At 44.8% G+C, this 13,761-nt stretch overlaps 5 protein-coding genes and 1 non-coding gene across 6 annotated transcripts; 3 read left to right on the plus strand and 3 right to left on the minus strand.

Moving 5' to 3' along the window:
- Nucleotides 1–223: 223 nt before the first annotated feature.
- AWJ20_4363 lies at nucleotides 224–295 on the plus strand (the record flags this gene model as incomplete). Its single annotated transcript has 1 exon — nucleotides 224–295. It is a non-coding gene; the product is annotated as a tRNA-Thr (tRNA).
- A 194-nt stretch (nucleotides 296–489) lies between these two features.
- On the minus strand, nucleotides 490–2,811 carry ppc89 (spindle pole body protein Ppc89; the record flags this gene model as incomplete). Its single annotated transcript, XM_018881429.1, has 1 exon — nucleotides 490–2,811. One exon carries the CDS (start codon nucleotides 2,809–2,811, stop codon nucleotides 490–492), a length of 2,322 nt encoding a protein of 773 aa, XP_018734022.1.
- Nucleotides 2,812–3,317: 506 nt separating this feature from the next.
- On the plus strand, nucleotides 3,318–4,031 carry URA5 (orotate phosphoribosyltransferase URA5; the record flags this gene model as incomplete). Its single annotated transcript, XM_018881430.1, has 1 exon — nucleotides 3,318–4,031. The coding sequence occupies one exon, from the start codon at nucleotides 3,318–3,320 to the stop codon at nucleotides 4,029–4,031; it is 714 nt and encodes a 237-aa protein (XP_018734023.1).
- A 2,449-nt stretch (nucleotides 4,032–6,480) lies between these two features.
- mug136 (acetylglucosaminyltransferase (predicted)) lies at nucleotides 6,481–8,019 on the plus strand (the record flags this gene model as incomplete). The annotated part of the gene is made up of 1 exon (XM_018881431.1): nucleotides 6,481–8,019. The coding sequence occupies one exon, from the start codon at nucleotides 6,481–6,483 to the stop codon at nucleotides 8,017–8,019; it is 1,539 nt and encodes a 512-aa protein (XP_018734024.1).
- A 192-nt stretch (nucleotides 8,020–8,211) lies between these two features.
- Nucleotides 8,212–9,075, minus strand: SEC65 (Sec65p; the record flags this gene model as incomplete). The annotated part of the gene is made up of 1 exon (XM_018881432.1): nucleotides 8,212–9,075. The coding sequence occupies one exon, from the start codon at nucleotides 9,073–9,075 to the stop codon at nucleotides 8,212–8,214; it is 864 nt and encodes a 287-aa protein (XP_018734025.1).
- A 3,896-nt stretch (nucleotides 9,076–12,971) lies between these two features.
- Nucleotides 12,972–13,661, minus strand: TOM71 (protein channel TOM71; the record flags this gene model as incomplete). The annotated part of the gene is made up of 1 exon (XM_018881433.1): nucleotides 12,972–13,661. One exon carries the CDS (start codon nucleotides 13,659–13,661, stop codon nucleotides 12,972–12,974), a length of 690 nt encoding a protein of 229 aa, XP_018734026.1.
- Nucleotides 13,662–13,761: the final 100 nt, after the last annotated feature.

Here is a 13,761-nt window from a genome sequence, read left to right on the forward strand (position 1 = left end):
GCAGGAGTGGCTGGGACCGTCGGCGGAACGACTCGAGCGCAGCGAGAGGAGCCGTGGGGTCTGGGGCGCAGCCCCAGCCGCCGGAGGCATGCCCCCGACCCCCTGAGGGGCCGTTTAGGGGAGTAGTGGGTCGTAGGGTCGGTGGAGAGGGCGGAGAGAGCGGTGTGAAGAGTTGGGGGTAGGGAGGTTCAGGAGGGACTGGGTGGTGTTTTGTTCAATAACAGCCTTCGTGGCCAAGTGGTAAGGCGCCTCACTAGTAATGAGGAGATCATCAGTTCGAGTCTGGTCGAAGGCATACTTTTTGGAGAGTCTTTTTTTTTTTTTTTATCTCAGGGAGTGAGGGTAGAAAGGGTGGAGTCTGGTAGCTGGCTGGATCCTGAGGTGAAGACGAAAGCATGAAAAAATGATATTTTTATTATTAACGTTATAAAGTCATTAGTAGTAGTGGAAGTGAAAAGTGGATGTAAAGTGGATATGAGGTGGAGGGGCTTATGAGACTATCCACTGGCCCTTGCCGATGCGTGCTCCCAGCTTGGCTTCAAAATCGTCATCGTTGTCACTGGCGTCCAGTTGGATGTTGGCTGCTACTACGATATCGTTCATGGCGTAGATGAGGTCCGACTTGGCCTCGACTTCTTTGACTGATTTGATGAGCCGGTCTGCCAGCTCTTGGCGACGTCGCTTTTCAACTGCTGGGTCCGCGTTGTCGTATTCCTGGCACACCTGGATATAGTTATTTTTCAGCGTTGTCAATTCGTCGCTCATTTTGTCTAGAATCAGTTTGACTGCCTCGTCTGCTGGCATCGATGGTCGGGCTGTGGGCTCTTCGTCCCATGCACTATCGGAATCGGATGTCTGTCGAGTGTTTGATTGATGGCGTCGACGTGTTTTGTTGCTTTTTTCAAGTGGTTCGTGGGTTTCTTCGTCTGACGAGTCTGTACACTGCATACATCGATCTATTAACCGGGTAGGAACTGGTTTGTAGGTGGCATTATTTGAAGAGGGAGCGTTAGTCGTCGCGGTTTTGGAATTATGTTTATCTTGTGGGGTATTGCTAGTGGTGAGTGGATTGAGGAGGGATGATGGTGTAGTATTGGTACCGGCATTAGCAATAACCGTTCGTGGCTGGCGAGAGCTGTTAATATCGGGAATAGCAGGCTGATCGAGCTTTTGTTCTTTCAAGACAATCAACCTATTAATCGCTTCAGCCACACGGGTGAGGATCTCCAGTTCTGTTCCCAGCGAGTCTTTTGCTTGTGAGTCTGATGTCGAAGTTTGCGAGTCTTCAGATGTGGATATTTGCTGTTCTTGACTCTGTGGCAGTTGAGTTTGCTGGATGTCTTGTGGCTTGTTCCCTTCCAAATGTAAAGTGAGGAGATTACACAGCTTATTTATTAATGTGTTGAGTTCATTGTCGGAGCTGCTGACACCGTTTGTACTTTGTTGTAGTTGTATTTGAGTAGGCAACGACTGGTCTAGTTTAACTTCTGGCTCGGCAGGAGGAGTCGGTGGTGTTACCTTGTCTGAACCAGACGCTATAGACGAAGCCCGGAGTTGTTCCAGTTCTTTCTTTAAGCTCAAGTTTTCCATTTGTAGTCTAGAGATCTCCTGATCTCGTTGGCTCAACATTTGCAAAGCAGAATCCCGTTCAATAATAGCTTGATAAGAAGGCTGCTGTTGTTTTAGTTGTTGTCGTTCTGCTCGCTCTGTTTGCAGCTTCTCGCGAAGAGCCAGTGAGACTGCCTTAAGCTTTTTGGCTTTCAACTCGACAGATTCAGAGTGTTCATTCAGTTTAGCATACTCGTCTCGAAACTGGCTCATTTCTCGTTCCTGTGTGTTTATGATCTCTTTGAGGTTCACTTTGTCCTTTTGCAACTTGTCTATTTTGGTCTGGAAACTCGAAAACGCTGAAAACAACGCTTTATCATCGTCATCTAATGGCACTGAAACAACTGTTTTATGACTATTATCGATCGAAGAAGATTTCTTGTTTCGTCTTGACGAAAGCTGTTCATCGGATGAGAAAATAGACGACAGGCCTGAAATATCTGGCAGTCTTGCTGCTAATCGTTCACTACCGCTTGTCGCTGCTGACGAAGAAACTTGCCTTGTCTTTTTCGATTGTCTACGAGCAGATACAGGCGTTGCAACTGATTTGGCACTTTTCTTTCCATTAGCGAACTCGTCCAAACCGAGCTGAGCCATGAAACTGTGGTCGTCTTTATACTCGGTCGGAACAGTAAAATCTTTCATAGGACTTAATGGAACAGCACTTGGTTTCGGGTTTTTTGCGTCTAAAGGTGATTTTTTTCGATCAGTGACTTTGTCCAAGCTCTGATGAGAGCTCGACTCGTCGCCAAACCCGTCAATTCCACTATCACCACGACCAAGATTGCGATTCTGGTTCTGATTCTGGCGTCTACGACTCTGAACTGGGTCTATATCCTGACCACGATGCGACAAATTTGAAAGATTGAATTCTGGTTTGCGGCCACGACCCAGTTCAATACTGTTCATGAAATCGCTATCATCCAAGATATCAGCTTCATCCTTGTCATTGTCGATTCTATATGAGAACCCGTTGAACTGGTTGAGTTCAGCATCACCGATTCGAGGTGATAGAAAACTGTTATTCAAGCCCGCAGCTGGTCTACTAAACCTCGTAGTCTTTGCACGGTTGCCAAACTCTCCGTCTGAAATACCGCCAACCTGGGCCCGAGCTTTTGCAATTCGCGGCGTGTGCTGCTGATCCGGGTCCATTCCCGGTCCCTGTAAAATGGAGAAATCAGTGAATTCCAGCTCCGAAGTCATTTTATCCTAACAACCAATCTACCAAAGTCCATCAACCGTGAAACAACACAAACCAAAATAAAATCCAATGCACCATCTCGCATTCAGACGCGTCACATCGGACTGCAGAATGTAAACAAACAGCCACACCCGCCGCACGCACAGCCCATCAGGGTCCTCAGGGTTCCTGGGGGTTCTGAGGGGAGTCTGCCTCCGGCGGCTGGGGCTCCGCCCCAGACCCCGCTGCTCCTCTCGCTTCGCTCGAGTCGTTTCGTGGGGTGCCCCGAGTGCGAGGTGGTCGAGGATGCGTTTGGCACTGGTCCACCACCACCCAAAACCCCGCTACAACAAGGACTCCTCGACCTAACTGGACCCCCCACACAACCGACTCGAGCGAAGCGAGAGGAGCAGCGGGGTCTGGGGCGGAGCCCCAGCCGCCGGAGGCAGAACCCACCCCCAAGCGCGAACCCCCCCATACGCTCACGTGACCACTGCGAGGCTGAATTTTTTTCTTATCTTGATTTTTCATGTTGCAGGATCTTGTTTTCAGGTTTTTGTCAGTTGAAACGGTTAACATGTCTTCTTCTTTCCAAAACATTCTTATTGAGAGCGCCATTGCCTCTAAGGCTTTGAAGTTTGGCGAGTTCACCTTGAAATCGGGCAGATTGTCGCCCTATTTTTTCAATAGTGGTCTTTTGTATACTGGACAGGCTCTGGCGGCTTTGGCTGGTGCCTATGCCAAGACCATTATTGAGGCTGATATCGAGTTTGATATTATTTTCGGTCCTGCTTATAAGGGAATTGCTCTGGCTGCTATTACTGCTGCAAAGTTGGCTGAGCTCAATCCTGAAAAGTATAACAAGATCGAGTATGCTTACAACAGAAAGGAGGCCAAGGATCATGGTGAGGGTGGTGTTCTTGTAGGAGCTCCATTGGCTGGCAAGAAGATTCTTATTCTTGATGATATTATCACTGCCGGCACTGCTATTCAACAGGCTTATAATATCATTTCTGATGCTAAGGGTACTGTTACTGGTATCTTCCTTTGTATGGACCGTCAAGAGAAGGGTACCGATTCTGATCTGTCGGCCGTTCAAGTGTGGTCTGAAAAGCTCAATGTCCCTATTAAGAGTATCTTCAACCTCGAGGCTCTTATCGCATACTTGGTCAAGGGCAATATTTTGTCCAACGAAGAGATTGCCAGCATGGAGGAGTACCGCAAGAAGTACGCCATTGTCTAATTATGTTCAGCTAGTTAGCGATTTGTAATTTTATTCGCTGTTTGTGTGTGCCTGCCTCCGGCGGCTGGGGCGCTGCCCCAGACCCCGTTGTGCTCGCTTCGCGAGCGCTTGAACCGTTGGGTGTGTACTATGGTTTTTGAAAGGGGAGAAGAGGGGGTATATGGGCGCCTTATCTGAGTTGCATGTATGTACCTTGTGGTATATTTTGTAGATTTGGCTGTGCATGAGTGTGCTGCAGGTTAGGCATGTAAAATACACAGACTGGCAATTTACCGGTAATTCGACTTACCCTGAAGTACGTTATTGTACTTTTTTTTATCGGTTTCTAAATTTTTAAATTAAGAGCTGAATTAGAAAGACATAATTGCAATATTTTAATTTTCAGAGAGAAAATGAAATATAAAGATATACGACAGTCCAAAGTTCAAGGACATCAAAGACTGCATGAAGCTAGCAGCGAGAGATGAGTAACCGTGCAATTTCGTATGAACTCCACTCCATTCATTCACTGGCTTCGTTATCAATGAGCTCTCTTCTAATTCTCTCAAAAATCAATCAATTGCCACATGGCTGCGAAAATGCTAAAATATCAAAAGTCAAGACATGATCAACTGACAGTTGCAACTGAGACATGATAGTCCACCGACGCTCGTTTGCAGCATCTGTGATCTTAGTTGGAAAGTGCATGATCGCTGGTGGGTCGGCGCTGTGTGAAAGTGCAGAAAACTTAAAATAGATTTGCCTATGCGATCAGATGCTGATCTAAGAACCGACGCATTTCGCTACTATTTCAAGCGTGTCCGATCAAAAATCGTGCCAGGCAGCTGCCGTCTCATTGCATCCGCGGTCGTACCTCACTTCGCGTCAATCGTGTCAATTTCGATTTTACTTTAGACGTCAGTGGCGCAGTACGAGTAACTTTTGACAATGAAATCATTTCCCGCTCATTTCCCGCTAACTGGTCCAAGTGTCTCAAAAACGAGTCAAGCGAACTAACAGGTTTCGGCAAAGCTGCAGCAGCGGCTGATAGTCTGGCAGTCCGTTTAAGTATGTTCAGTTACCCTACTAATTCTGAATTTATTTAAAAGTGGTTTTGAAATATTTGAAGTTCAATTGAGTGAACAAGAAAGTCCGCTGGATTTCAGTTAAATCTGTTAGCCGTCTGCCAGTTTGTTAGCCAGCCAGTTAATCAGCCTGACTGTCGGTCAAAGCTGCACCGTTGAAGCGTTAACTGCATACGATCCGCGACCGTGCTTAAGGTAGCAGTCAATGCCGTGAGCATCGATCGGCTGTTTTTGCGTTCTGTGCGAGCGACTGAGCGTCATCAGTGGAGGTGGTGCATTTTATATCACGTTTTTGCATGTTCACTTAATCCATTCTTCGAAAACAGGCTGAAGTCGACATTTGACATTTGACATTTGACATTTATTTTGGCAATTTGCTTTAGTTCAGGTTCGATAGGTAGAGCTTCTCAAAGTTTTAAGCTCATAAGTTTGTCAGTGGGTCAGTTATAAGTGGGTTAGTTGGTTAACGAGCCGTGAATTAGTACGTTGTTATCTCAGCCAGTTTCGTTTGTTTTGAGGTTTATTGGTTCATTCTTTTTTGTATATTCTGGAACTCCTGGATTTTTTTTGAATCCTGTCTTTTTTTGTATTAGCCAACTGTTTATATCAGCAGCAACTGGTCAAGTTAGTGGTTCTCGGACGAGACGGTAGTTGCCAGGTACTAGTAGTGTTGAACTATTGTATAGTATCATCTGTTAATATCGACAGTTGATATTGATTGATAGTGGTCTTTTTGTTTTGTTTTGATATTTTTGAGGCTTGTTTGACTTACATTGACCTGAGCAATAATTGCATATTAGCAAAATAGCCCAATAGTTTCTAGTTGGATAGGTGGTCTGTTGATTCCTTCACCTCATTTCATTTCATTACCATAGGCATTTATCTTGTCACTGAAGTCGTATTTGCATTCGTAATCACATTTATTAGCGCATCATTGCTATCTGTGAGATAAGAGAAACTTGATCCACTGGGCTTGATTCACTGCTAGATTTACTTTTTGATTCTATTGAGTCTGATAACCTAATATCGACTTTTGTCATTACGTTACTGATTCATTTATTTCTTGCTGCGTTTTATCCATTTGTTCTTGTGAGCTATTTGAGTTATTTACCAAGTTGCGTTTTTCCAGAGCTGTCGTTCATTCTCATTCATTTATTTGATTTGTTGAATTATTGGTCATTCTTCCTAGTAACCATCTGTGCCCTCTGTCCCCTGACAGATTCTATTAGACTTTTGTCGCATCCAACAAAAAAGATCAGAAATATTTATTCAAAATGCTGAAATCAAACAGTATCCGGATATTTTTGGCTAGTTGTACACTATCACTCATTATCCTAGTAGTGTTTTACACTCAACTGGAATGGCGGCCGTTCCTAACCAACATAATGCCAGTGCATATCATAGACTCAGAATTTCATCCGAAAGCTATAGACTTCAATGGTAAAAAGTCCAAGGTTGGAATAGTGACATTCTTGTCAACTCGTCATTCTGATAATACATTTGGTGACGGCATCGACCCCGAGAAAACAGACAAACATCTTCCTATTCAAGATCATCATAATGAAAAAGATGACTTTTTTAATGCCACCCGAGTTTTAGCATACAAACTTCTTCGTGATCCCAAAACAAAGACTCAAAAAGATATTCCATTCTTGGTCATGGTCACAAAGACCGTTGATCAATGGAAGAGAGATCAGTTGATGGCAGACGGAGCGCATGTGTTTGAAGTCGATTACATTCCTGTGCTGAAATCAATGCAGCGAGGTGAAAAAAGATGGCTCGATCAGTATACAAAGCTACGACTTTTCGAGTTGACTAATTTCGATCGCATGCTGTATATGGATGCTGATATGTTGGTGACGAGAAGTCTCGACGGCATTTTTGAAGACCCGGCCTCATATCCAATAGCAGCACCTGAAAATAAAGCCGAGCATATTCCAGATGAATATCTTTTGGCAGGTGTTGACGATGTCTATGGTACGAATAACCCAATTCCACGACCTCCATCTGATTCTTTCAATGCAGGCTTTTTTGTGTTCAAGCCTTCGACGGATCTATTTACCAAGTATCATTTGATGATGTCAAATCCTGGTCTGTATAACAGTAATCAGATGGAACAAGGACTGTTAAACTATGTTCACAGACTGAACGGAAACTTGCCTTGGCAGCGACTGACGCCTGGTAAGTGGAGTGTCACCTGGCCCAGCTATACTGATTATAAGTATGGTGTAGCCACTTTACACGATAAGGTCTGGTTGCCAACTCGAGACAGTCGATTACGTGAACTGTGGATGAAGGACTACAAAAACATGGTAGCTGCCAATGGTGAAGTAAGACCCATTACTGTGGACGAGGCACTTGAAGATCTCAAGCCTCAACACACAGCCACGCAAATATCAGAACCTGCTGCAAAGACTGAGGCTACAACTGTTTCTGAATCTGTTGCACCCGATTCTGAAGGGAAGGTTGAAAATGAGGTGGTTCCCGATGCCACAGCTGTTGCAGAAGCGACTGGTACTCCAGTTTCCGACGACTCTTTGGCAGCTGCAACAAATACAGGGGCCATAGAGAGTTCTAAACCGACAGAAAATACGGAGGTTGAACCGACGAGTAAACCCAATATCGGAACATCCTCATCAGATATTCCCAGTGACGACGTTGACGACGTTAAACCAGAGATCATCCCGGCAGCAACTCCCGTTGCAGAAGCGTTACCGTCTTCAACTGAAGCCGAAGCTAAGACAGATGAAGTTAAGTCAGATGAATTAGCTAGCATTCAAATTGAAGACGATGTTACTGTTGGAACCGATACAACGCTAGATGACGCTACAAACGAGACTGAGTCTGATGAGACGCCGTATGAAGCAGAATCAACCCCATCCGTTAAAGTTGCCGTAGAGGGAACTGACGGCGATATTGTCTAACAAATGTAAAACATGAACATAACAGATATAATAACAAAACATATACATAAATGCATGCACTACTGACAAGTCATCCAATTGTCACTATCATTAAACAGCACAGGGCACACCACGAAAGCTCGCGAAGCAAGCACAACGGGGTCTGGGGCAGCGCCCCAGCCGCCGGAGGCAGATCCTCACACCAAACACGCTCTATCGAGCACGAATAATCTTCTTCTTTGGAGGTTTGACATCAGGCATGTTCAGACCAGGGAACATCTGGTTCTGCATCTGAGACATCATTTCATCAGTGGCTTCGCCTCCGCTAAGAGCTCGACTGGTCAGAGGAAGGATTGTATTGATTTTCCAGCCTGTTGGGATGGCTAAAGGCTCAGACTTTTCGGGCAATTGAATACCTTGTTGTTGGGCCAAAGAAGCGTACACGGGAGATTCTAATGGAGTCTTATCGGTAGTCGGATGGCTTTTGAGGTACTGTCCGATGAGAATATATAAATGACGTTTGTTTTTGATAGGGACTCTGCTTGTACCGTCGCGAAGCTGGACTCTGATACGGCCAGGATTGGCCCAATCCTTGGGATGGACTTTAGTGATCTCGAACACAGTTCGAACGCCAATAGTTCGAAGTGCATCCATAATAGTCTGAGCTAATGGGTTTTCTACAGCCAGGTCTTTAGAAACCCGTCGTCCCTCAGCATGAGTTTTTGAAGCATCAAAGTACACTGGGTAAATGACCTGCCAAGTTTTGAACTGATCCATGTCTTCAGTGTTATTAATGACAGGAATGCCACCAGCAGTTGGATAATTTGCAGGACGTCGCGAAGGATCTGGACCAGATGGAGAAGCAGTTCCCGAGCCAGCAGCAGAGCCCGAAGGAGATTCTGAAGCAGGAGCTGCTACAGCAGAAGAAGCTGGCTGCGAAGGTTCACCAAATGGAGATCTGACATTGACAGGATTGCTCTTGGCAAATGGGTTTTTAGGATCGAAATCCGAAGGATCATAATCCATGTTATCGATATCATCGATATCATCGTCACTAATTTCCTCAAGAGTAGGCATTATGAAACTGAAACTGGTCAAACAAAGTCACTACAGTCGAGAACGATCTGGCTACAGAACAGCTGTACAGAGTGTTTTTCAACAGTTGGGATCAACTCCAGTTCATAAAGTGCTTGAACCATATGTTATCAGTCCAGGGAGGGTAACACAATGATACCCCATTTTTTTCAGTTTTCGACCGACCCTCCCAACCAGGTTTACCCTGCGCTCCCGATTAGGCAATGTAATTGACTTCGAGGCTCTCGAACCCATAAAACGGAACTTATAAGCGACTAAGCCATCTAATTTTCTGATCTCTGATTTAAACTCTCAGAGACTAATTCGACTATCTCACTACCGTAGAATGGTTTTGGCACCTATATCCAACATAGATCACTATGCTGTGAGCGGGATCACTGGGTGAGTCAAGAATATCGCCCGTCCCTGCGACTACCGTCCCCGGCCCGAATATCTCCACTCCAGAGCGCTCCTGGGATCGTAGACGTCCGACTCGAGCGAAGCGAGAGGAGCCACGGGGTCTGGGGCGAAGCCCCAGCCGCCGGAGGCATGGCCGGCTCCGTCAATGAAAAGCTAACCCTTTCAGATCTATCTCCATTGCCTGCTGGATTATTGTGTTCACCCCGCAACTTTATGAAAATGTGAGTTGCTTGTGAAGCTCCCTGAATCCTCTAATTCGGTTCTATTACTGCTTGAAGAAGAAGAAAAAATTGGGAATCAGGCGTGAATACAGGGTCGAGGACTGAAAGCTAACGGGGATAGTTTAAAAGACAGAGTGCCGATGGTCTGTCACTGACGTTTATCGTGCTGTGGCTAGCCGGCGATATTTTTAATGTCATTGGTGCGATTCTACAAGGCGTTCTTCCTACAATGGTAAGTTTTGAATCCAGCGATTTGTGATGCGTTAGTCAGAAATGTTTATGCTTGGAAAATAGGATGAGTTGGATGGCTAACTGGGACAGATCATTCTGGCTATTTACTATACACTGGCAGATATCGTGTTACTGGGCCAGTGTCTCGTTTATAACAGGAGACAAGAGGCAGTGGACCCGTCGCATTTGTCGCCAGCGACGCCACTTTTGCACAGCGGTATTGAAGATGAAGTTGACAGCGGTTACGGAACACAAACATCGGAAGTAGTGGCCGAACCAGAATTAGAAACACCTCAGCCATTTTGGAAAACCGCTCTGTATAACACCATCATTGTCCTGCTGGTGCTGTCGGCGGGAGTCGTGGGCTGGGCTCTGTCGTCGAAAAACCAGAAACCAGATGAGCCACATATCCCCGAAGACGACACTCCACTCGAGATGAACATGCTCGGTCAAGTGTTTGGATACCTGTGTGCAGTTCTGTATTTAGGTTCACGGATTCCCCAGCTTCTGCTCAATTATAGACGCAAGTCTTGCGACGGAATCAGTTTCCTGTTTTTCCTGTTTGCATGTCTTGGAAACCTGACCTATGTCATTTCCATCCTGGCCAACGACATTTCCCGAGAGTATCTTATCATCAACGCTTCGTGGCTTATTGGAAGCGTGGGAACACTGTTTTTGGATGGAATCATCTTCATTCAGTTTTGGATCTATAGTGATCTTACCGATGATTTCGACAGCGATACGTCCTCTTCTGACTCTGGCACCGATATCGAGTCCTCCAGAGTATAGAACGAGAGCTTGGACTTCTCTACAGACCAGGTTCGCTAGAAAACCGACGCTTTCTTGTCTATTGATAATTTGTCATGAACAAACTGTTAGCGTCTTCTCGTCTATTTATACCCACTTATGACAGTATATAGTGCATTGTATATTATAAAACTTGTTATCTGACATGAGGTGTTCTGGGAGGGTGCTGCCTCCGGCGGCTGGGGCTTCGCCCCAGACCCCGCTGCTCCTCTCGCTGCGCTCGAGTCGGGCTTGGGGGGTCCAGTATTTTTGGGAAGTTCCAGTTTTTGGTGGAAATGGGGGTCGAAATCCAGGGGTAATGTACGGCTAAATTTTTTATTTTCAGATAACCCGACCTGCAGAAGATGCTTAATCTATCTTCAACATTTATCAACTGTGGGACCAGTACAAAAATGTCGCGAAGCGAAGATGAGGACGAAGAACTGGAAAACGAGAACTCGTTTGATGCAACAGCTGCTCGTGATTATGCATATGAGGGTAGAAGGATTCTGGAGACCCTCGATCGGGAACAGTATGAAGACCTGGCAACCCATTTATATTCGTCTCATTTGCTGAGGCGCACCAAATTCAATGCCCAGAGGTTTCCTCAGCCATACTGGACAGAATGGCCCCAGGCTGCTGTGGAACCAAGAGATTTTGTGGATAAGAGCTACGATCAAACTGCTTTTGAACGTAGCCAAGTTCCTGTGCCGGTTATAGATAAGGTTTATACTAGTGTCGAAAATCCACAGCGATCTGTTCTTGTACAAATGCCTGGTCTAGATTCCCTTAGACCAATGGTTTATACAGACCAGAAGATGAAATATATAGGAAGAAGGTGGGATCCCTCTGCCGAACCCCGTAAAAATTCTAGGGCTTCTAAAGCTCGTGCTGGAAAGAAGAAAGTTCAAGCCACTGATGAGGAGGATAGTGTTAGTGACGACGATAATAGGAGTCGCAGTGGAAATAGCGACAGTGAAAGTGATGAGACCAACGACGGTGCAGAATACGCTGAAAATGTGAAAAAAGAGACAGATAATGATGAAAATGTTAGGGTCAACGCAGAAGAACCTGTAGAAGAGAGGGAAAAGTTGCCTGACAACGAATCTTCAAATGGTCTTGATTCAGAAGGCGAAGGCGATGAGGCAGATAAAGACAATATCAATAGAAATGATATCTATGATGACGATGACGACGACGATGAAGATTATTTTACGGCTGATAGTGACAAAGGATCAGGTGATATGGCTGCTGGCTCCGATGGCGAACTCAGTAGTTCAGACGACACTTCCTTTATTGACGATAGTCCCATTGAGTTTCCTCCCATGGATAACCTAGCTAAGGCCCGCAGGATGTTGCTGTTCGAGATGAATGCAGTATTTCAGAAGAGAATACAGAAGCAAATCATAGAGTCTGGTCTTCCTATCGAGCAGAATATCGATCCTGAACCAAGGCTTAACGATCAGGCATTTGCAAGTTTAATAAGCAAATTAAACAAGAAATTAGATGATCTTGCTCATGTTAGGTATGCTCGAGCGATGTATAGGTCACGAACACGTCGATTAGAATGGTCAGATGTCGTATCGGAAGATTTCCGAGCTGGGCAGACTTTTGACCGTTGTAAGAGACTGTTCATGTTACCATTGGATGGCCAGGGACAGTCAGTGCTTAATCAGGGACTACGACCAGATGCGTTAGCAAGCCATGACAAGGCAAAACTTCGGGTCATTAATAAGCAGGATCGTATTGACGAAGACCAGCTTGCCAATGAGTATGATTATCTGGATTCCATGGCTATAGACGATTATCCCATGTGGAAAGATTCGAAATATGTTGAGCTAGTAAGCCAGGAAATGAGTTCTGCGAGGTCTAAATCTTCCATCAGGAAAAAGCGCAAGCTGGACACCAGCAACCACAGCAAAATACTTGTTGATTCAGATTCTGAAGATTACCCCATCGAGTCCAATTCTAATCCTTACGATTTCGATGATTTATTTTTTGACAAATAATAGTTACGACAAACAACTGGAAAGTAGCATGCAACTATTCCATCGGCATAGGTATACACCCAGAATGGGATTCTGAACAGTACAAATTTTATATTATTTATTCGCCATATTTATCCATATTTATTGTATAATGCATCATTAAGATACAACATGGTAGCTGATGAGATTCTATTAATTCTATCAATTTTGATATCTATATATATATAGATAGATGTAGATGGTTGTGAGAACACTACTGCTTAAAGTCAGCAGTGTATCCACCCTCATTATTCTGTTTGACATTGATATTGTCAAGACTGATACCGAAATTTTTCAAAAAATCGTTACCCATAGTTTTGAACTTAGAAATTAGTTCTTCAGCCTCCTCCTTTCTCTTCTGTTCAAGTTGAGGTTTAAGTCGTTGCAGCCTGATATTAATATCTTTGCGTCCATCTTCTCCTAGACTGACTTTTTTGTCGGTAGTCTCATCGTCTTTGAGAAGCAATTCCAAATCTTCAATTGCAGACTCTAATGAAGACCATGTATTGAGTTTCTCATTTGCGCTGGCCCTTCTTAGACGTGCTTTTGTATGCCAGCGGTCAAGATCTAGAGCCTTCGTACACGCTTCAACCGCCTCTTTGTAGTCACCAAGAAAAAAGTGGCACGCCGAGATATTACCATAATAAATTGCTATCTTATCAGACAGATAATTTGGACAGTTTTTCAATGCATTATTGTATTCAGTCAGAGCTGACTTGTAATCCCTGGCTTTAAAAAACTCATTACCGATAACTTTGAATTGGTCAGCTTCCTTGACAAGCTTCTCTTCGATTTCTGGTGATAGCTTCTCGTCACTATCGACCGAATCATGCCACACGGTTTCCGAGTCTACATCTGACTCCGAATCTGATTTTGAACTTGATTCCGACTCCGGCCTTGCCATACTTGTAAAAAAGCTGAGATCTATTGAACTGAATTATAACATGAACCGCTGTCAGCAGATAGCGTTCACTTACATACGACCTAACCGCTATCTCGAGCCC

The sequence above is a fragment of the Sugiyamaella lignohabitans genome, chromosome C (genome assembly GCF_001640025.1).
Source record: "Sugiyamaella lignohabitans strain CBS 10342 chromosome C, complete sequence".
Taxonomy (NCBI): Eukaryota; Fungi; Ascomycota; class Dipodascomycetes; order Dipodascales; family Trichomonascaceae; genus Sugiyamaella; species Sugiyamaella lignohabitans.